We start from the raw sequence: 22,465 nt of genomic DNA, 5'->3' as shown, positions 1-22,465 counted from the left end.
TCTGCTACTGCCGCAAGCTGTGCGAGCCACCTTGCGTCCATGCGCGCGCGCCGGGGCCGAGAAACAGCACCAGGTCCCCGTCCACGGGGACGGTGCGCTTCCTCCGCCGCGCAGAAAGGAGGAGGACGCCGACGCACCTCGCCCCCATCCGGATCCAGATCTATCCTTTCATTTCACCATGCCATCGAAAGCTTCCATGCTCTTGCTGGTCGCCCGTGCCGCCCGCTCAGTTGCGGCGGCCACAGGTCGCTTTGCCCGTGTGGCTGAGCAGGCCGCCCTGCCTCCCAAGGCGAGGGCGACGGCGGCGGCATCTCCTGCTCCAGATCGTGTTGGCGCCGCAGATCTTCTCCTGCATCGTTCAGCCGCCGGCTCACCTCCCCCCGCCGCGGCTGCAACTCCCCCCGCCGCGTCTGCAGTTCCCCGGGCCATCAACGGCGGGATCGGCCCCGGAATCCGGTTAAATGGTAAATCCGATAGCTCCCTGAACATAGCGGCTAGCTAGCAGGTTAGAACAGGAAATTTGGCACCCTCGTGCATCACATCATAGTCTGGGAACGGGGACAGAATTGCTTCCGCAAGATTTAACATTTTGCAGCACGCGAGAATCCGCTATCTTTTTAATTAAACATGACGCCTTTGCTCCTCTGAACCCATCTGGTAAATTCGGCCCTGTGTTTGTTTATAGAGGTACTCATGCCCAAAGCAAAATTCGTGGCACAAGAGAAGGACCTTGAATCGGATGAAGCCATGTGGGCCCTGTATGAGCGCTGGTGCAAGTTTTTTAACCAGAAGCGTGACCGGGATGAGATGGTTCGCCGGTTCAACAAATTCAAGGACACTGCGCGGCTTGTCCACCGTACCAACAATGATAATCTGCGCTTCAAATTGGCAATAAACAAATTTGCTGATGGAAAGCTCAGGGAGAAGTGTGCTAATCCTGATGGCCATGTTGTTATGATTGCGAAGAAGGTTGGCGAGTCACCGACAACGGTTCTTCTCAGACCTGGAGACAGATTTTTGAGAAAAGTCTATGCAGATTACAAAGTGGTCAATGGAAAAGTGTTTGTGTTCTATCCTCCTAAGGGCAGCAAAAGAGGATGTTATGAGGAACTCTCTGTCGAGTATGAAGTTTTTGATGGCAGATTGTTTGTGGATCTACCTGAGGGGCATGAGCTGGTAATCCCAAGTGCCGACCTCCTCTGAATCTGGTGTCCTCCATGCAGCGCCACCAACCCTATTTAGGGAAAGTTGTCCTGCTGCTAAAATAAAAAGGACTCGCCTATGCCTATGTATCCTTCGCTTGTGCAGTTGTGTTAGTTCCTTCTGCTGAAGAATGCTCAAGTTGTAGTTGTGGGGGTGCTTTTTCAAGGCATGCATATGTGCAACAAATTGCACTTCTATGTAAGTCATTGCATATGTAAACCATGCTTCTGTAAGGTATTTCTAAGTTTACCTAAGGGCCTATAATGGTTCCAGATTCTTCCAGGTGCTCTAACTGGTTAAAGCTTCTGCAAGGACACTAGTGTTGGAAATTCAGTGTGTTTCAGCCCGTTCCGTCAGAGACATGGTTAGCTAGCGTTTGATATTTTTGGCCAATAACTGAATCCATTTTGGATGCGTCGTGTACGCCAGAATCGAGCTTTGTTCGTGGTGTGATCAATAGAGTAAAAAACACTGCGCATTAGCGGCACCAACTCCGTGTGTTCTTGCTGTGTTCCAGAGAGTTCGCGTGAGTCCAGTTCGCGTGTGTTGTTCGGTGGGTCACCAAAGTTGTTCGGTGGCTTGCCAAAGTTGTTCAGGTGATCGCTGGCGGCATCTGGGCTGTCGAGATCGCCAACAATTGGCATCAGAGGGGTTATCGCGTTCTGGGAGTGGCCATGGCGTCACGGACGCCGTCGGGAAGCAGGCGCCGTGTGTCGCCCTCGCTGCCGCTGCTCCGGGCGAGGCGTTGCGAGCGAGTCGTCGTCGAACGGCAGGTCGTCAAGGAGATCGGCAACACGGGGTGGCTGATGCTCACGAAGACCAATTATGCCGAGTGGTCGGTGATGATGAAGGTGATGCTCCGCCCGCGCAGCCTGTGGGAGGCCGTGAACTACGACGACGTTTCCGACCACGAAGACATGATGGCCTTGGAGGCCATCTGCAAGTCGGTCCCGGCCGACATGGTGGTAGTGATGGCGAACAAGGAGAGCGCCAAGGCAGCCTGGGACGACATCAAGACATCAAGACAGCGAACCTCGGCATCGAGCGCGTCCGCAGGGCCAAGGCGCAAACTCTCAGGAGGAAGTTCGACGCCCTCATCTTCAAGGACGGCGAGAGCATGGACGAGTTCGCTGTGCGCATCAGCACCCTCGTCCAGCAGCTGAGGACGCTCGGCGACGACAACTCCGAACCGACGGTTGTGCGTAAGTTCCTGCAGGCCCTTCCCCCACATTTCCACCAGATCGCTTTGTCGATCGAGACACTGCTCGATCTGGAGACTCTGTCGTGGAGGAGTTGGTTGGGCGCTTGAAGGCGGCGGAGGAACGGCACGACCTCAGCGGCGGCGGCAACAACATCACGCGGCTCAACCTCACGGAGGAGGAGCTGGTCGCGCGTGTCTCCAAGAAACTGCAGCTCTCCGGCGGCTCGTCGAGCTCTGGCAACCCTGGATCGAGCGGGTCCGGGGGGGGGGGCGGTGGAAGCCGCGGGCACGGTCGCGGAGGAGGCCGTGGCGGTGGGCGCGGTGGCGGCGCCAAGAAGCCTGGTGGCGACGCCGGTCGCGAACGCAACGGCGACATCGCGAGCGATGAATGTCGTTACTGCAGCAACAAGGGCCACTGGGCCTGCGAGTGCCGCAAGAAGAAACGTGACGAGCAGGCCCATGCAGCCGAGGTCGAAGAGGAGGGCGCACTTCTGGTGGAAATCACCTCCATCACCATCGACCCGGAAGAACAGGTCCGCGCCCAGATTGGTGAAGGAGGGGTGCGTGCACGCTGGGTGTTCGCCTACTCGGTGGCGCACGTGGCGTTGGCGTCGCCTGCTGCAACGGCTGCAGGAACGAAGGAGGTACACATCCGCGAGGACAAGCTCTTTGTATAGCTCGGTGAGAAGAACCGCGATGGGTGCACGCGGTGGATCCTTGACACGGATGCCACGAACCATATGACCGGGGAGCGGTCATCCTTCTCCGACCTCGACACTAGCGTGCACGGCACCGTCAGGTTCGGCGACGGCTCGGTGGTCGACATCAAGGGGCGCGGCACGATCCTCTTCACCTGCAAGACGGCGAACATCAGAGGTTGCCTGGAGTGTACCTCATCCCCAAGCTGACGACCAACATAATCAGCCTCGGCCAGCTGGATGAGGACCACTACAAGATCCTGATCGAGGAAGGGGTCCTGCGAGTCTGGGATCAACGCCGGCGTCTCCTGGCAAAGGTGCAGCGTTCGGACAACAGGCTGTACACTCTCGACCTCAACATCAGCACATCGGTTTGTCACACGGCGTTCAGGGACGACATCGCCTAGAAGTGGCACACGAGGTATGGGCACCTTGGTTTCCGTGGCTTACAGCTGCTGTCGAAGAAGGTCATGGTCTGTGGCCTGCCAGCCATCGACCATGTGGAGCAGGTGTGCGAGAGCTGCCTCGCTGGGAAGCAATGTCGACAACCGTTCCCGGCGGCGAGCAAGTTCCGCGCGTCGCGATCCCTGGAATTGGTGCACGCAGATCTGTGCAGTCCGATCACGCCAGAGACGCCCGACGGGAAGCGACTGTTCTTGCTCGTCGTGGACGACAGGAGCCGTTTCATGTGGCTGATCCTGTTGGCGTCCAAGGATCAGGCCGCAGCTGCGATCAAGCAGCTCCAAACGTGCCTGGAGGTCGAGTCTGGCGAGAGGCTTGGCACTCTGCGCACCGATCACGGGGGAGAGTTCACGGCGCGGGCGTTTGTGGAGTCCTGCACCAATCAAGGGATCCAGCATCATCTCACCGCGCCGTACACGCCTCAGCAAAACGGCGTGGTGGAGAGGCGCAACCAGACTGTGCTCGGGATGGCCCGCAGCATGATAAAGGGGATGAAGGTGCCCGGATGGCTCTGTGGTGAGGCGGTGAGCACCACCATATTTGTGCTGAATCACTCGCCGACGCGTAGCGTGGAAGAAAAGACCCCATACGAGGTCTGGTATGGTTCTAAACCGGCTGCGCATTTCTTTCGCACTTTCGGTTGTGCTGCCGATGTGAAGGTTGCCGGGGGACATCAGAAGAAACTGGACGATCGCAGTAAGTCGATGGTGTTCATCAGTTATGAATCTGGCTCAAAGCACTGGACGGGTCTTGATCTCCCGTGACGCGGTGTTTGATGATGGAAGGGCTTCGAATTGGGATGATGCAGCGACATCCATGGCGAACAACGACTCGGGGGAGCCGTTCACCGTCGAGTATTTGACCACGTTCACCCCGGTGCCGGGACCACCGACGGACGTGGAGTTCGTATCTCCACCGTCGGGTGACCTGGAGCTGGATGCAGATCATGAGGACGACGTGCCACTGTGATTTCGGGCGCTGGACAACGTCCTTGGGGACGTCCCAGTCCCTGGTGAGGCAGGCAGGGAGCTCGACGCGGGCCCACTCCTTGCTGTGTATGGTGAACCCACCTCATTCGACGAGGCGCGGGGGGAGGAGGAGTGGCGCAAGGCCATGCTCGACGAGCTGTCGTCCATCGAGCAGAACGACACTTGGAGCCTCGTCGACCTGCCTCCTGGTCACCGCGCGCATTGGGATCAAGTGGGTGTTCAAGCTCAAACGCGACGAACAGGCCGTGATCGTGAAGCACAAAGTGTGCCTGGTGGCAAAAGGGTACGTCCAGAAGTCCGGCATTGACTTTGACGAGGTGTTTGCACCGGTGGCAAGGATGGAGTCGGTGAGGATGTTGCTTGCCGTGGTTGCTCAGGAGAGCTGGCTTGTGCATCACATGGATGTCAAGTCAGCATTCCTGAATGGGGAGCTCGCCGAGGAGGTGTACGTGCAACAGCCGCCTGGCTTCACAGCGGCTGGGCACGAGCAGAAGGTACTGCGTCTGAAGAAGGCGCTCTATGGACTCCGTCAGGCTCCCAGAGCGTGGAACCAGAAGCTAGATGCAAGCCTGCACGAACTTGGTTTTGTGTGGTGCACGAGTGAACACGACATGTACACCAGCGGGAAGGGGCCGTCACGGGTGATTGTCGGCGTCTATGTCGATGATCTGATCATCACCGGAGCCAAGGAGGGCGGTGTCGAGGCCTTCAAGAGGGAGATGCAGCGCCTATTCAGGATGAGCGACCTTGGGTTGTTGTCCTACTACTTGGGTATCAAGGTGAGGCTGCCATCACTCTCGGACAGGCTGCGTATGCTCGCAGGCTGCTGGAGAAGGCGAACATGGGAGGGTGCAATCCCTGCCATACTTCGATGGAGGCACGGCTAAAGCTCTCAAAGGATGGAACGACGGCGTTGGTAGACGCCACCGAGTATCACAGTCTGGTGGGCAGCCTCAGGTACCTGGTTCACACTCGCCCGGACATCTCGTTCGCGGTTGGATTTGTGAGTCGTTTCATGGAGAAGCCCAGGCAGGGGCACATGGCAGCAGTGAAGCACTTGTTGCGGTATATTGCCGGAACAATCGAGTTCGGCATTGTCTACCCCAAGCTGTCAAGCGGCGACAACAACCTGATCGGCTACAGTGATAGCGATTTGGGGGGAGACACTGATGACAGGAAGAGCACCACAGGAATCATCTTCTTCCTTGGGCACAAGGCAGTGGCTTGGCAGTCACAGAAGCAAAGGGTGGTGGCGCTCTCGTCCTGCGAAGCTAAGTACATTGCCGGCGCTGCTGCAGCCTGCCAGGCAGTGTGGCTCATGAGGCTGCTGAGGATGTCATGGGAGATGATCCTCAAGTGCCTCAACTCAAGATGGACAACATGTCTGCAATTGCTCTCAGCAAGAACCCAGTGCTGCATGATCGAAGTAAGCATATCGACACTAAATTTCATTTTATTCGTGAGTGTGTGGACAAGGGGAGCATTTTTCTGGAGTTTGCGAGCTCACAGGAGCAACTCGCTGATCTGATGACGAAAGCACTTGGCCATTCACAGTTCTGTGAGCTTCAGGAGAAGATTGGCGTGATCAATCTGGGCTGAAACAACAGACTTTGGGGGAGAATGTTGGAAATTCACTGTGTTTCAGCCTGTTCCGTCAGAGACATGGTTAGCTAGCATTTGATATTTTTGGCCAATAACTGAATGCATTTTGGATGCGTTGTGTACGCCAGAATCGCGCTTTGTTCGCGGTGTGGCATCGTCTTTTTCGTTGAGTCATAGCTGAAGCTTAGCGCTCCACTCGTTCGGTCGTGGGATGGCGCGATCAAGTAGGAAGGAGTGGCGCGCATGACGCTGGTCGTGGTCGTGGCCGAGAGCCACTTGTGCTTGTATATATTGTGATCAATAGAGTCAAAAACGCTGCGCATTAGCGGCACCAACTCCGTGTGTTCTTGCTGTGTTCCAGAGAGTTCGCGTGAGTCCAGTTCGCGTGTGTTGTTCGGTGGGTCACCAAAGTTGTTCGGTGGGTTGCCAAAGTTGTTCAGGTGATCGCCGGCGGCATCTGGGCTGTCGAGATCGCCAACAACTAGGACATCATCTGTCTATATATGCGTGTGCTTTGTTTGTCCAATGTCAATCCGATGATGATAATGTTATTGGTTCATCTATCCCCACCATGTCTATGGATGGAATTAAAGGCCGGGTGTCATTAGTCCGGTCTGTGGCAGCTATGCCTATGCGCACGAGCCATTTCGATCATGCTGCCAAGTTTATTTGGTACTGTACTACTACTTAGAGATTCCCCATGATTTGGGCTGACCTGAGCTGGACTAGAAGAACTAGTTACATCTATCAGACAATGACTAACACATGTCCTAAACACATATATCTTGTAGCACATTATCTATGTATGTAGCATATTTGTCCAGCGACATGAACATCCTGTTTTGATTCATTCAACATGAAGCGCTTACATTCTGTAACAAACAAAATAGAAGACAAAGGATCTTGGTTTTCCAGGTCACGCGACTCGGCCCGGCCCAGCTGTGTCGATTATGCATTAGTGATGGAATTTTGACTGTTGTTAATGAGGGAGTTTAATTCCGCCATGTGAATTTGATTGCATAAATGGATATTGGATAGGAACAATGTGGAGGATATGAGTGTTGTCGAGATGTTTCTTGAAGAGGTAGGATTGGAGGAAGGGCAGAAGGATGAAATAGTGTCAATTATTAAGGGGATGAAATGTTGGTAAAAAAATCTACAATGTTAATCTGGATGGATAAAGACAAGTTCTCTCTCTTTTACCCTTTCTTTCTTTTACCAACTTGCAATTTTTAACCTATTCATTGCTATTTTATTCTAAGTCTTTGACTTCAATATTATTGTCAAAATATCATGGTCTTCATCCATAGCCTCAACAACCATTTTACTAGACTTATGACCAGAGATTAAGTGAAGTGCAGGCGTGCAGCAGAGTAAGATGACATTATAATAGCTTATTGTACACATACAGAAGAGCGCTACAATGGCAAGTTATGTGACTGCATGACTGCTGCCTTCACGGCCTTTGGTCGATCCCGGTCGAGCAGCCCCCGGAGCACGACGAGCTTCTTGTATTCCTTGGAATCCACGTGTCGGTGTCCCGACCCGGGGGCCCGGATCCCAACTAGTAAATGCTGCGTGTTTCCTCGTCCCAGATGATGATGCAAGAGGCAACACAGTAACGCACGGTTTATCCTAGTTCCGGCCGCGGGGCCGTACGTCCATCAAAGGGGGTGTGCGAGGGCACTGTATTATCTCGCACCCGATGTGCTTGTAGTAGGGGATACAAGCAAGGCGAGAGAGGGAGGGAAGCTCCCAAGTCTCTGCTAGAAGAGGGGTTGAATGTGGCGAATAGGGATGCCGGAGCGTAAGCGATGATGGATCACGTCCGGAAGCGTCTGAGTGTCCTCAGAGAGAGAGAGAAGCGAGAGAGCCCGCCCGTCTAAAGGAAGCCCGCCTCCTCCTTTTATAGTCACAAGGAGGGCCGGCGCACATGAGTGGTGGCGTGGAAGTCGTCATTTTCCCCCGAATCGTGGGGTACAGTGGTCGGACACTGTAGGGAGTACACTGTGGGAAGGCGGCGTGCGTCGCAGTCGTCCTGGGTTTCGTCCTTGGTCCTGCGAAGATCACGCCGGTCATCCTGCCAGCCCCTGCAGACGGCATGGTCGTCGCTGATGTATGGTCTTCTATATACGGCGCGGTGGCGTTCAGTGGGCCCTGCGGACTAGGGTCCTGCATACACTAGTAGTAGCGGTAGGGGTAGCGGGACGCGCGGCGGCCCCGGACCCCCTGGTCGGAGTGCGGGCGTGCACACTAGGAGGTCCGGGGGACACGCGGAGGTCCCGGACTCCTTGAAGGGGGATGTCTGGGGGACTCCGTCCGTGCGTGCTGAGCGCCCCTCTCTAAAGGACACGTGACGTCGCCGGACCCCTTCCCCAGCGGGCGGCGGGTCCGGACGGTCGGTGTAGGCAGAATAGTAACGGGAGCAGTGCCGAGCCCGTCTTGTCCCGCGTCGCAAGTCCCACAGTGCTGCTACAGCATCCGGGATGGCAGAGCGGTGACCGGAGTCAGCGGATGGGACCCTGGTCACATCCACTGTGGGAATGGCGGCCTGACGCCGCCTGTCCCGGGTGCCGTGGCGGAGTGGCTGTCCTTTAATGCCTTCGTACGGCGAGCGGTTGGGCAGCGGGGCCGTTCGTCCTTTGTGCCGAGGGGTGGCCTCGAGCGAAGCGGATATGAGTTACTCCCCCAAGGGTAGGTTCGTTACCCTCGAGCGAGATGGAGATGTGTTGCGCGGTCGAGGGTCCCGAGGGGAGCCCTCGAGCGAGGCGGAGATGAGTCACCCGCTCGAGGGTAGATCCGCTACCCTTGAGCGAGGCGGAGATTGTCCGGCGGGCCCGAGAGGGACCCTCGAGCGAGGCTGAGATCGTTCCGCGGGTTCGAGGGGGATGCGAATGGGCCGCACGCTGGACTTCATTGAGTCCTTTCCTTTCTTCCGGATGGGAAGCAGGCCGTGGGCCTTTGTGGGCCCAGTTGCTTTAACAGGTGTTTGCGTTTTAAAGCGATCTTAGTACCCCGATTAGGGTGTCCCTAATCGTGGTACCCGACAGTAGCCCCCGAGGCTTTGGTCGAGTCAATGGATTCGGCCAAAGGGTGATTCGGCGGTTTCCCCTTTGACGTGATCAGTCAATGCCGCACACCCGCCAGACGCGCCTGAGCGCCAGCCCGGCGGATGTGACAACACGCCGGTCGGGGTAGTACGCCCGCGGGGGGAGTACTTTGAGGAGCGCGCCTCTTTGTTTGTTTGTTTGAAGGACAAGACGTGTCCGCGCGCTGAGGGGGGGCCAGGGCGACGGTGGCGCCCGCTGCTTGGCAGCTGGTGCTTTCATCGTGCTGTCCCGCACGTAGGGCCTTGGCCCCGGCGTTCCTGGTTGCTTTGCGGCGCGCCGTTCGAGGGCAGCCGGCCAGAGCCGATGCTGCACCACTTAGCGTCCAGAGGCTCAGCTCCGCTTTATTTCGTTCGGTCGTGTCTCGGCGCGGTGACCGAGGACATCCTTTGCTCGTGGAGCGCCGTGTCGTCATGGGCGATACAAGCCTCCGCTCTTCGACAAGCTTGAAGCTTTGTGCCCGGCGCAGCTATAAATAGGGGTCGTGGGGTTCCCTTTCTTCTCCAACCTCCTAGCTCTTTCTTCTAGCATCGCCTAAATCTTGTAATGTTTACTTTGCCTTTTTGTGATCGGCCCCCGGATGGGGCGGCCTGGCTTTTTTAGGCTTTGGCGCCGGAAGAATGCTTGCGAGCGGTGGGGGAAGACCGGAGTGGGCGTGCGCACCATCCCTCAGTTTAAGTGGGATCAGCAGAAGTGCATTGGGCCCGTGGGGTCCTGCTCCTGCGATGTCCCCTAGCCTGAAGGGTGATGGAGGCGCCTGACCATAGCGCTAGCGCCAGGTCTGGTGGCTGTTTTTCGCATCGTCCCCCCCGGCAATAAGTTTGCTCTCGGGGAGGCGGTGCGGAGGGCGCTGTCCGCCAGCTCGACCCCCCGCGTGGTCTTCGGTGGAGGAGACACTAGAAGAAGGCTTGCGAGGAGAGCATTCCACTGGACCCGTGCGGTCTGGGGGCTGCTCCTCGCATCCCTAGCAGCCTGGCCATTGCATCAGCCAGGGGCTCGGTGCCTTTCTTCGTCACTCGTTCCTCCCCAAGACAGGGAAAATTGCCACGTAGGTGGCAATGTGTTTGTATCTTTCGATGGCTTCGCGCCGGTAACCCTTTGTAATCTTTATTTGCATTGAGCAATAAAGTCCCATTTCTCCTTTATGGGGAGGATGATCGAGGGTATAGGGGGTACAAAGAGTTACGACCCTCGAATATGCGTGAAGTCTCCTCCGCGGGGGCGCGTCAGCGCACCCGCGGGTGTAGCCCCCGAGGCCTTGGAGGAGAATTTGTGCTCGTCCAAGGGCTATAAACGTTGTCCCACTGGGTAGCTTTATTGGGGCGGCTGCCCATCATCTTTTTCAGCCGGCATCGGCACTCTTTCAGCCGGCCTCGGCGTTCTCAGTGCTGGTACAGCGGCCCGACGTTCAGCTTAACCATCAGGAGAGCGCACGTCAACAGCGGAGGGTTTGGTTAGACACGTGGAGCTTCACAATTGACGGTCGTCGACATATTCGAGGTTGCGGTTTGAACCGTGGTGTGCGAGGAGCCCCCGAGCCTAGGCCCGTGTGAAGGCGTTCAGGGGAACCCTCGACTTCGATTACGACCCTCGTCGCCCTTCCGCAGGGAGGAGGGGTGAAGCGCGTCATGCTACCCATGCCCGGGCCGCGAGCTATGGCTGCTTCAGTGAGCTATTAGCGGGTTGTTCAAGCGGACGTCCGTGCCCCGTTCGATAAGGGTCGGCTCGTGGTCCATAGACACGTCACATAAAGCGCTTGCGAAGGTTCGCTAGGCGGGGCTCGGACCCATTCGATAGGGTCCGAGGGCTCGATGCTCTCCCTCGATGGGATCCCCCTTCTAGGCACCCTCGACTGGCCTTGAACACTGCGTAGGATGTCTCGAACTCCGCGTTCGAGGGTAGCTTGTACGGCACATCCCAGCAGTCCCTGACTCTAGCGATCTGGGGCGCCTGTCGAACCCCCCGAATGGCCAGGCTTCGAACCCCTGATCAGTAAGGCCTCGGAATGCGATTCCTTCGGGGGTGAAGGGACTCCCGAAGGAATATTCCGTCTTGATTCGAAAATGACGCAGAGTCGCGAGTCACGAGTCACGCGCGCGGGTCTTCCGCTGGTAGTGGGCAACGTGGCCCGATTCGTGCGGTGCGGTGCGGTGCGGGCGCGCCTTTTCACGCAGCAGCCTCGGGCAGACGAAGCGGCGTGGGTGGCGGCTGACGGATGGGATAGCGCAACAGTCGCGCCGCGCCCGCCGGTTACCGTGCCACAGTTATTGCTGCGTGCGCGCGTGGGAGACTCCGCGGTCGTGGGACCCAACCGTCAGCAATAGCGAAATCTACCGCATTCAATGCGGTAGATTTGGGCCGTGGCTGCGGCTGCGCCCGTCACGGTGAATAAAAACAAAAAGAAAGGGGGTGTTTGGGCTCACCTGGCCATTTGCCTCCATCCTACTTCGCCTTCTCCGCCTCCCTTGCATCCTGAGCCCGCAGCCAAGAGCGGAAGGAGGAAGAGGAAGGAGAGAGAGAGAAAAAAAAGGGAGAAAGAGAGAGAGAACCTTAGCCGTTTCGGAGCCTTCACTCACGCATCCCCCCTCGACTCGCAGAGATGTCGGACATCCAGGAGCCTTTGCCGTGGGGCAAGTCCTCCGCCACCGTGGCGGTTCTGGAGCAGCTGGTCGCCGACCGGTTGCTGCCGCGGAACACCGACTCGGGGGCGCCGGCGTGGATTTCCCCGCATTCGGACGAGACCGAGCCGAAGCCCCCGCAAGGCTACGTCGTGAGCTTCGTGCGCCTTCACGAGCGAGGCTTCGGCGTCCCCGTCAGCAGATTTATGCGGGCGTTGTGTGACTATTACGGAGCGGAGCTGCACAACTTCAGCCCCAACGCCATCTCGTAGGCGGCGGTCTTCGTCGCCGTCTGCGAGGGGTACCTTGGGATAGAGGTGCACTGGGATCTCTGGATCCACCTGTTCCACGGCGAACTCTTCGTCGAGAGCGGGCGGAGCCAACCGAGGCGGTTCGCGCGCGCCGGCGGCCTGACGTTCCACGTGCGTCACTCTCGGAGGAACCTCTACATCCACAGCAAGATGACGACAAACAACGCCGGGTGGAGCCGAGGGTGGTTCTACCTTCGGAACTACCGTGGCGCGCTCCCGGCATTCACCAACAGGGTGCTCCGGGAGTGACCAGCAAAGTGGGATTGGGGGGTGTCGCCCCCAGCGCAACAGGACAAGCTCAAAGCCCTCACCGACGTGCTGGCGCACCTGGCGAGGAAGGGGCTGACGGCAGCGGCCGTCATCGCAAACTTCCACCGGCAGAGGGTGATCCCTCTCGTGGAAAGGGCCCTGCCGATTTTCCAGCTTACCCCCGGGAGCCAGGTGGAGGGCTCGAGGACATTGTTCAAGCTGCTCTCCCGTACCACCGCCGCCCGGAGGGCAAAGTATGCGGTGGCGGAGTTCCCCCAAAATCCCGAGGATCTTTGGAGGATCAAGATGCGCCCCGAGACGGGGTACATTTCTCTGGTAAGTTTTGACTTCGAATCCGCTGTGCGTTGTGTAGCCCCCTTTTCCTGACTCCATCTCGGGCGTGCTTTGCAGGGGTTGAGGAGCGGCATCTCGAAGCCCCCGGTCCCGGAACAACGCCTGATCAATAGCCTCCACGCGGAGAAGATAAAAAGGCAGAAGGACGCGGCGGAGGCAAAGGTCGAGAGGAAGAGGAAGAGGAAGGCGAAGCACGACAAGGCGTGCAAGCTCGCTCGCACGGAGGGGAAACCGCGGCCCGCCACGCCCGAGTCCTCGGAGGAGGACGAGGACGAGGAGGTGGCCTCGGACGCCGAGGACCATGCTCTGAGGGACGACGGGGAAGCTGCGGGCGCGAGCCCCCCGCCGTTCTACCTGTGGGACGATGACGAGGGGGAGCCGGCGGCGCCGAAGGAGACAAGGGCGTGGCAGAGTCCTCGGCGCACCCTTCCCTCGAGGGGGCTGAGCGGGAGTCGTCGCCACCGGCAGCCGGTGAGGAGACGCCCGCGCCCCAGGTGCTGATCCGTGGTGACGAGGCTGCGGCGGGCACGGAGTCGTCCGCGATGCCAGCCTCGAGTCACCAGGCCGACACGAGGGGGCACCCTTGGGGCAGTCTTCGAGGGGCGGCACGGTGCCTCGGGCTCGAAGAAGCGCCATGAGGAAGCGGAGCATGAGTGCTCGATCTGGGTAAGTAATTTGGCCTTGTTGCGTGTTTGGTCGATTTCTCGATCCTGTCGTCCTCAACTCGTGTTCCTTGATTTCCAGCCCCGGGGTCGTCCCCAAGGATGCGGTGCAGCTTGCCCCGGCTAAGGCTCTCAAGACCGGGGCACGCATCACGCCGCACACGGCGCCGCAGCCCCTGCACAGGCAGCGCAACAAGCTCGAGCACAGGAGGAGGAGGGCGACGCCGGCCAGAGCGGTGCCGAAGCAGCCGCTCAAGCTGCCGACGCCGAGGAGACCGGCCGGGGTGGCGTGGACGGCGCCGCCCTGGCAGTCACTGAAGTCGAGGCTGGTCAGGGCAACACGGCTAGCGCCGCCCGGCCGGATACAGGAGGAGAAACAGGTGGGGGCGCGCAGGAGCGCCCCGCCGACCAAGCCGAGGAGGAGACCCTCGTCCTCGAGCCCCTGAGGGCTGAGGGCGAGGGCGTCGCAGAGGCGGAGACGGCGCAAGGGGCGCCAGGGGGTGGAAGGAGCCCCCTTCTCGGAGCCCTCCGTGGCCCAGGACGAGGATATTGTCGCGGTGGTGCCCGCGCTAGCGGCGCAAGAGAGCGCGGTGGCGGTGGTGGAGCTGCCGGACAGCAGCGAAGAATACGGGGACTCGATGGACATCGACCCCGCTGCTGCGGCAAGCGCCGCCGCGCACATCGCCGAGTTCGCATCGGCCAGCGCGGGCGTGCTCGAGGCGGGGACGTCCGAGGAGCCCCATCACGGGGCGATCGTCCCGTCTGGGCCCCCCTCGGAGTTTCTCCGCAAGGAGCAAGAGGAGGAGGAGGCCTGGAACGCGCAGATGCGCGTCGGTCGTGAGATCTTGCAAGCCCTCGACCGCGCCTTCCAGCTCCATCAGAATGCAGATTACTAGGTCAGCCAGGTAAATATTTCCCCCCGAAAATTGCTCGGATTCGGTTTAACTTTAACGTGTCTTTACCCACGTCTTTCCTCTTGCAGCGGCTGAGGGACATCTCGCGCGAAAAGAGCGCCGAGATGACCCGGATGTATTCCCAGATGAGCCAGCTCGGGCAGCACAACGCCGAGCTGGTGCTCAAGAACATCGACGCCAACACGAAAATGGCGGATCTGGGAGCGCGTCAGCAGGCGCTGGAGGAAGAGCTGGCGCGGGTTACCGATGAGCGGGACGTCCAGAAGGCGGCGGCGGAGCAGAAGGCCCGGGAGGCCGAGGCGCAAGCTGCCGAGCTGCAACGCCTCCGAACGGCGCTCGAGGAGAGGGCTCGGGAGGCTAAGGCGTAGAGCGCCGAGCTGCAGCGCCTCAGCATAGCGCTCGAAGCAGCAGAAGGCCGAGCTCCTCCACAAGGAGGTGGCCGTGGTTGCGCTCACCGGGACCCACCGGGAAAAGGGCGAGGCCCTCGAGGAGAAGGAGGTGGCCCTCCAGAACGTGGGGCTGCCCTTAGGGAGAAGGAAGCCTCCATTTCCTCACTTGAAGAGGCCGCTCGAGCCCAGAGGGAGGAGGTGCAAAGGAACATCACGGGTGAGTACCTTCGAGTTTTTCGTCGATTTGTTTCTTTTCGTAGCTGACGTTGATTTCCTTTGCTCAGAGCTGAGGCAGAAGGTGGCGGACGAGACCGCGGCGAAGGAAGCGGTCCACACCACGCTCACGGCGGCACAGGCGGAATTTGCTGAGCTGGAGCAAACCGCCGTGAGCGTGTGTCAAGAGCTCGAGGGGGAGGGTGTCGTCTCAGGCAGTTCGGTGATCAGCCGCCTGTGCGCGCTAGGCGGCCGGATTGCCGAACACGCCAAGAGCACCTTCCGTCTCGGTGTCCTGCGGGCTCTCGCCGTGGCCTCGATGCATTACCACATGGATCTCCAGAGGGTGTCGTCGGGGTACGTCATTCCCGATGATGCTGATGTGGACGCTGCGTCGGCCATTATGGACGAAGCGGACGCAGCCGCAGAGGAGTTCGCCACCGTCCTTGCTGAGAAGCTCGAAACCGACATCCCTCCCATTGCTGAATTCGACGCCCCTGAAGACCCGCAAGGGGGGATGGTAGTCTATAGGAAATCTGGGCCTCGAAGCCCATGTAAATAGATTAGTGATTATTGTAGTCACGCTTTGTAATCGCACCTTATGAATATAAGAGATTTTTGTTGAATCGACTGTGTGGCCCATCGAGGCCTTTGTGCGTTCGAGCCTATATTTCTTTACTTTATTTCCGTATTCTTGTATGCGACTTAGACGAACATCTGCGAGGAATTTCGCGTTCATAAGCAATGTAGGCGTGGGGTGGTGAGGGGGTGCCGTATCCCGGAGGCGTAGGCGGCCCCGCGACTTGGCCGGCCCCGTACCGTAGTTACTTACGCCTCGCGTCCGTTTTTTCCAAGGATACGAGAAGCTTAGGGTCGAGACGGAAATATTTCGAAAAAACATTGGCGATTTTTGGGGACGTTCGGGGGTTCCCCCATAGTAGCCCCCGAGGGAGGCTTGGCTTTGCCGAGGGTAAAGCCAAGCGTACCTCAGTGTTCGTGCGCATCCGAGCCCTCGAGGGTCCGGAAGGTTCCCAAAAATAAACAAGCAAAGCGTACTTCTTTATTATTTCGGGAAATTGAAAATGCGGACACAAACAATGTACAAAAAGCTCGAAATTCTAAGGATAGAAGCGACGTAGCTGTTGTATGTTCCGGGCGTTGGTGAGGACTTCGCCTTTGTCGTTCGCCAGCTTGTACGTGCCGGGTTTGAGCACCTTGGCGATTATGTACGGTCCTTCCCATGGTGGTGAGAGCTTGTGGCGGCCCCTGTTGTCCTGTCGAAGCCTCAGCACCAAGTCCCCTTCGTTGAGGTCTCGGCGCCGGACCCTCTGCGCTTGATACCTTCGTAAGGACTGCTGGTAGCGCGCAGAGTGGAGGAGCGCCACGTCTCAAGCCTCCGGTTGCTCTGAACTCGAGACTCCCGAACCGGATCATGTGTCCCGCTGGAAGCGGATCCGAAACACCCATAGGGTGTGGGTTGGATCTGCCCGCCATCCCTGGAACTCAAATGGGAACAAGAGAGAAAAAATGTCACGCAGCGAGGCCTCTACCTGGCGCGCCAACTGTCGGTGTCCCGACCTGGGGGCCCGGATCCCAACTAGTAAATGCTGCGTGTTTCCTCGTCCCAGATGATGATGCAAGAGGCAACACAGTAACGCACGGTTTATCCTGGTTCCGGCCGCGGGGCCGTACGTCCAGCAAAGGGGGTGTGCGAGGGCACTGTATTATCTCGCATCTGATGTGCTTGTAGTAGGGGATACAAGCAAGGCGAGAGAGGGATGGAAGCTCCCAAGTCTCTGCTAGAAGAGGGGTTGAATGTGGCGAATAGGGATGCCGGAGCGTAAGCGATGATGGATCACGTCCGGAAGCGTCTGAGTGTCCTCAGAGAGAGAGAAGCGAGAGAGCCCGCCCGTCTAAAGGAAGCCCGCCTCCTCCTTTTATAGTCACAAGGAGGGGCGGCGCACATGAGTGGGGCGTGGAAGTCGTCGTTTTCCCCCGAATCGCGGGGTACAGTGGTCGGACATTGTAGGGAGTACACTGTGGGAAGGCGGCGTGCGTCGCAGTCGTCCTGGGTATCGTCCTTGGTCCTGCGAAGATCGCGCCGGTCGTCCTGCCAGCCCCTGCAGGCAGCGTGGCCGTCGCTGATGTATGGTCTTCTATATACGGCACGGTGGCGTTAGGTGGGCCCTGCGGACTAGGGTCCTGCATGCACCAGTAGTAGCGGTAGCGGTAGCGGGACGCGCGGCGGCCCCGGACCCCCTGGTCGGAGTGCGGGCGTGCACACTAGGAGGTCCGGGGGACACGCGGAGGTCCCGGACTCCTTGAAGGGGGATGTCCGGGGCACTCCGTCCGTGCATGCTGAGCGCCCCTCTCTGAAGGACACGTGACGTCGCCGGACCCCTTCCCCAGCGGGCGGCGGGTCCGGACGGTCGGTGTAGGCAGAATAGTAACGGGAGCAGTGCCGAGCCTGTCTTGTCCTGCGTCGCAAGTCCCACAGTGCTGCTACAGCATCCGGGATGGCGGAGCGGTGACCGGAGTCAGCGGATGGGACCCTGGTCACATCCACTGTGGGAATGGCGGCCTGACGCCGCCTGTCCCGGGTGCCGTGGCGGAGTGGCTGGCCTTTAATGCCTTCGAACGACGAGCGGTTGGGCGGCGGGGCCGTTCGTCCTTTGTGCCGAGGGGTGGCCTCGAGCGAAGCGGAGATGAGTTACTCCCCCGAGGGTAGGTTCGCTACCCTCGAGCAAGGCGGAGATGAGTCACCCGCTCGAGGGTAGATCCGCTACCCTCGAGCGAGGCGGAGATTGTCCAGCGGGCCCGAGAGGGACCCTCGAGCGAGGCGGAGATCGTTCCGCGGGTTCGAGGGGGATGCGAATGGGCCGCACGCTGGACTTCTTTGAGTCCTTTTCTTTCTTCCGGATGGGAAGCAGGCCGTGGGTCTTTGTGGGCACAGTTGTTTTAACAGGTGTTTGCGTTTTAAAGCGATCTTAGTTCCCCGATTAGGGTGTCCCTAATCGTGGTACTCGACACCACATTACCCACCGCCTCCTCCTCACCGCCGCCGCTCCCGGCCGTGCCGGAGCCGGCCGCTTGCGCCTCCCGGCGCTGGAGGAGCCTGGACAGCGCGGCGAGCCACGCGCACGCGCAGGCCACGGCCCAGACGCGCCCGCCGAGCAGCCCGGCGCTGGAGGAGCCTGGACAGCGCGGCGAGCCACGCGCACGCGCAGGCCACGGCCCAGACGCGCCCGCCGAGCAGCCCCGCCATGGACACCGCGGCCACCACGGACAGCCCTACCACGGGACCGAACGCGCCCACGCCGGCTGCCGCCTTCGGGCAGGGCCCGCGCGCGGACGCCTCGCCTTTGCCTGGTCCTTCATTGTCGCCCGGACCGGTGCGCGTTCGCGCTCGCGCTCGCGGCTCGGCGGGGGCGCCGCGGGGTCGCTCCGCACGGCGCGAGCGGCTGCCGACGGTGGCTTGGGTCTGCGACGACGGGGCAGGCGCTTCGGACGGTGGCCGCGGCGGCGGCCGCTGTTCTGTGTGCTCTAGCTGCCGCTGCTTGTCGTGGATGCTGCTGCTGCCGCTGTCCAAGGCGTTATGCTGTGATAGGGATTCGATCAGGAAGCAGACTGGACGACAACCAAAAAAAAAATCGTGAAATCGAAAAACATGCTAATAACTCTCCCAATGGAATTCGAAAAGTAATAAAATAGCTTATATATATAGCAAGTTTGCAACACGAATTTGTACAAAACACGAGGGCCATGTCACGTATCGCACACGTGTTCCAGTGTTTAGCTACTGCCGTCTGCCGAGCTGTGCGACTCACCTTGCGTCCTGGCAAGAAGCAGCACCGGGACTCCCTGTCACCGGCGCCGCGCCTCGTCGCGTCCCGATCAGCCGCTCCCCGCACCAGGTCCCCGTCCACGGGGACAGTGCGCTTCCTCCGCCGCGCCCACGTCTCCCACGTCGTCGTCCCCTCCGCCAGCGCCTCCTCGCCGCGCTCGCGACGGCTCCCGAACCCGAAGCAGAACACAGTGCCCCAGCCGGTGAGGTTCCGCCGTCGTCCGCGCCGCCGCCGCCCGCTGGCCGAGGTGGCTGCCAGAGCGACGTCCTCCGCCGCCGCCGCCGGGGCCATGCGCATATGCGCCGATGGACGCGCGCGCCGGCGTGCGAAAACTGGTAGTAACGGTTCTAGAAGCAAATACCAAGTCTGGAACATATCCAATCCGTGAATAATAAGAATGGATTTGACGTTGGATGGTAGCAAACATATCCAATGGTATTTCGTTGACAGTAGTGCATCTATGATGTATCCTAGGGGTTATTATATAAATGCACTGACTTCCTTGCACCAATTTAAGGTTCTTGTTGATGCGCGGTACTATGCAGGGTGATGATTTACCAATACATACTGTAAAAATTTGTTCTGCCTAATAAGTTTTGTAATGTACTGTTTGGCATTGCAATTCGATAGCGTAAATTACGTCGTGTTTATTTGGATCAGCTACAGATCATTAAAAATACTTCTAGCTTATCAAAACAACCTAATAGACTCTCAAGCAGCCCCATCGATCTAGATCCTGTTTTCCAACTAATGGTTCGCTAGTTAAATTTTGGCTCCAGCTAATTTGAACAGTAGAATTGAATCTCATTATAGCTGCCCGCCAGCTAAAAATGTTAAAAGGCAATGTTACCCCCACCGTTTTTGTTTATTTTCCCACCGTATCACATCCCTTGGACTAGCTAATGTTTGTGCCAATCAGAGGCCTTCTTATATCCTCCGAAAAAACTGGCGCCAAACAAACAGCTGCACAAGTCCTGGTGCAAAAAAAAAAAAACGCAGGATAGCATGGTCTATTCCTGCCAACAATTAACAATTTTAAACACACCGAGCTAATCTTTAGCTAGCTAAAAGAGACTATTATCAATTAGCTAGCTATAATTATTAGTTGGGGGGAGGATCCCAAACATGACTCTAGTTAGAGCATCTTCAAGAACTCTTGTATCTGTGTCTAGATAAAATTCTGATTTAGCTATTATGTAAAACAAAATAGCTAGCAACAGCGTGATGAAATCCAACAGACTCTTCATTTCTCACTCTCCAAATCCTAATACCTCCTTCTCATTTTACCTCCACACACACTGACGCGTGGGTCTCACATGTCATCTCTTTCTTTTCTCTTCTTGATCCACCCTGCGCATGCCTCAATCAGAAGGCCGGCGCCAGCCACCGCCGCACATGACACGCCTTGACGAGAACGAGTGCCACCCTGCGCATGCCTCAATCCAGAATGTGCCAAGGAGGCACGGCCGCGCATGCCTCAATCGACCCCATGCATGCCTCAATTCAGAACGTGCCATGGAGGCACGGCCAGCCGGCCGCCGGCTGCCGCCGCACACGACATGGCCGCGGGGAGCACGCGTGCGAGAGCGAGCGCCGGAAAGGGAGGGCCGCTCCGTGCCCATGCCGACGGCGGGGGTGATGCTCGACGGGACAACGGAAGCGGGGGCGGCGCTCGGCGGCGGGGGCGAGGGCGGCGCTCACCAGCGGCCCGGGACGGCGGGGGCGTCGACGGCAGGGGCGGCGCGCACCGCGGAGTGCGCGGGGTGGCAAGGAAAGATGGCTGGTGGGATAGGTCTTTTTTTTTTTTTGCCCAGCCAAGGGGAGAAAATAGAAAACATGATAACTAATCGAGCAAAATACAAAGTCTGTTGGATCTGAGTTTTGATAAATTTTTTCTTTCTTTAGCTAACTCATCAAGTATACAAGAGCTCTTGGAGATGCTCTTAGTTTCAGCTAATATACTTGAAGACTTGCAGACTCAATTGATGAATGTGAGAATCCAGCAAAGCTAGTGACTTTTTTAGCCAATCTAAACGGGACCTTAGGGCAACTCCAACCGAGCCTTTTTTCTGAACCCCTACCTCATCTTTAAGAGTTGAAACACAAAAAACGGTCTCCAACCGGTCTCTCATCCTGACCCCGACGGATGAGGCGACCTCATTTCCCCCCTCCGACTCTCACTTGTAGGAGCTCCACTTCCGAGCTCTCATCCGGCGACAGCCGCAACTACCGGCCCTCCCGCGCCTCTACGGAGCTTTCCCCCGCGCCTTCCATGGAGCTTTTCTCGCGCTAGGTAGGTTGATTTCTCATCACTGGTGGTTATGGAGTCTAGGAGACGGAGGTACCTGTAGATCCGATGGCTATGGAGCCAGGGGGCGCATATCCGCGCCAAGGGGGGGGGGGACGGTGGGCTGAAATGTATCGTTGAGGTTGCTGCGATGCCGGTGGTGCGAGGAATTGGATTGGTTTGGCTCGACGATTGGTGAATTTGACGGCGGAGTGAACTCAGGTGCATCGACCAATTTAGTCGGTCAATCGATCGAAATTTTCACCATTTACCGATTTGGTCCGTCAACGATTTAGTCTGTCAAATCGATCGAAAATTAATGATTATAAATATTTAATGGTTACAAATAAGTCCGCTCAATAATTGTTAGTACGAAATATAGTTATTAAGAAAATCATTATCAGTAGTAACAAAATTGTCGTGGCTCTAGAAGGGAGGGCCACAGCCGGGTGGCGTAGTGCACCCGCCTAACCCCAGAGGGTGGATACCCAGGGAGGAGCAAGGAATTCTTCAGATCTACTCCAAGGGCCAGAACACAAGAACACACGGGGATTTAGAGTGGCTCGGGCCGCCGGAGCGTAATACCCTACGTCCACTGAGAGTTGTATTGTCCCTGGATCTGTGAATGAGTCTATCCTCTGCTTCCCAGTCCGCTCTTCGCCCCATTTCTCTAGCGGGCGTCCCCCTTTTATAGCGCAAGGAGGACGCGTACATAGGCGTTGGACCCCGACAGGTGGGCCCAACAAGGGTGTATATTATACTAAATAGACACTAATGATGCTATAGTGACGGAGAATCTCTTGCCGGATACACTTCAACGTCCCGTAGACTCTCTGACCGAGGGGGGGTCTTTTCCTGTCCCATCGGTGAGGCACCCGTTGAGCCGTTGAGGTGGTGTAGGTTGCGGCGTAGACTGCTGGGTCTACCGCGCAGGTGTTATGATTCTCTGTCGCCGAGTTGTCGTGTCTAACTGATGCATGGCGTGGGTTGTGCCAGAGGCTGCATCGCGTGCCTTGGCAACGTGCGGTCAATGGTATACAGCCTGGCAAAAGTCGCCTCGGGCTCTGCTGCGGCAGAGCGCATTACGTCTACTGTAATGAATGCGGTAGGTGGGCGTGTCTTCCCGGGGAAGCGCCGCGTTCCCGCGTGTGTCCGCACCTGCGGACACGTGGCGGCTCTGGACCCCGTCAGGCAGGGTGTCTGTTCTCTCCCGCTAGGGGTCCGGATAGTATTTGGGGGGTCCGGGACCTGGTGGGAGGTCCGGCCCCCCTAGCTGAGCGCTCCCTTCTCCGGGACACGTGGCATCTCCGGACCCTCCCCAAGCGGGGAGGGAGTCCAGGGCCGTTCTCCGGGAGAGTAGG

General features: G+C 58.2%; 1 protein-coding gene across 1 annotated transcript; it reads left to right on the top strand.

Annotated features, from left to right (window-relative positions):
- LOC120687561 lies at positions 1-1,559 on the top strand. The gene is made up of 2 exons (XM_039969574.1): positions 1-464; positions 686-1,559. The coding sequence occupies exons 1-2, from the start codon at positions 179-181 to the stop codon at positions 1,201-1,203; spliced, it is 804 nt and encodes a 267-aa protein (XP_039825508.1). The 5' UTR covers positions 1-178; the 3' UTR covers positions 1,204-1,559.
- Positions 1,560-22,465: the final 20,906 nt, after the last annotated feature.

Source organism: Panicum virgatum, chromosome 9N, assembly GCF_016808335.1.
Source record: "Panicum virgatum strain AP13 chromosome 9N, P.virgatum_v5, whole genome shotgun sequence".
NCBI classification, from domain to species: Eukaryota; Viridiplantae; Streptophyta; class Magnoliopsida; order Poales; family Poaceae; genus Panicum; species Panicum virgatum.
This window is presented reverse-complemented; position numbering and strand designations above follow the sequence as displayed.

What these genes read in the sequence shown, in the direction of transcription:
- LOC120687561 (XM_039969574.1), top strand. Translation starts at nt 179, where the DNA reads ATGCCATCGAAAGCTTCCATGCTCTTGCTGGTCGCCCGTGCCGCCCGC. An exon ending in CCCCGGAATCCGGTTAAATG is followed by an intron (nt 465 to 685) that starts GTAAATCCGATA and finishes GTTTGTTTATAG; the next exon opens with AGGTACTCATGCCCAAAGCA.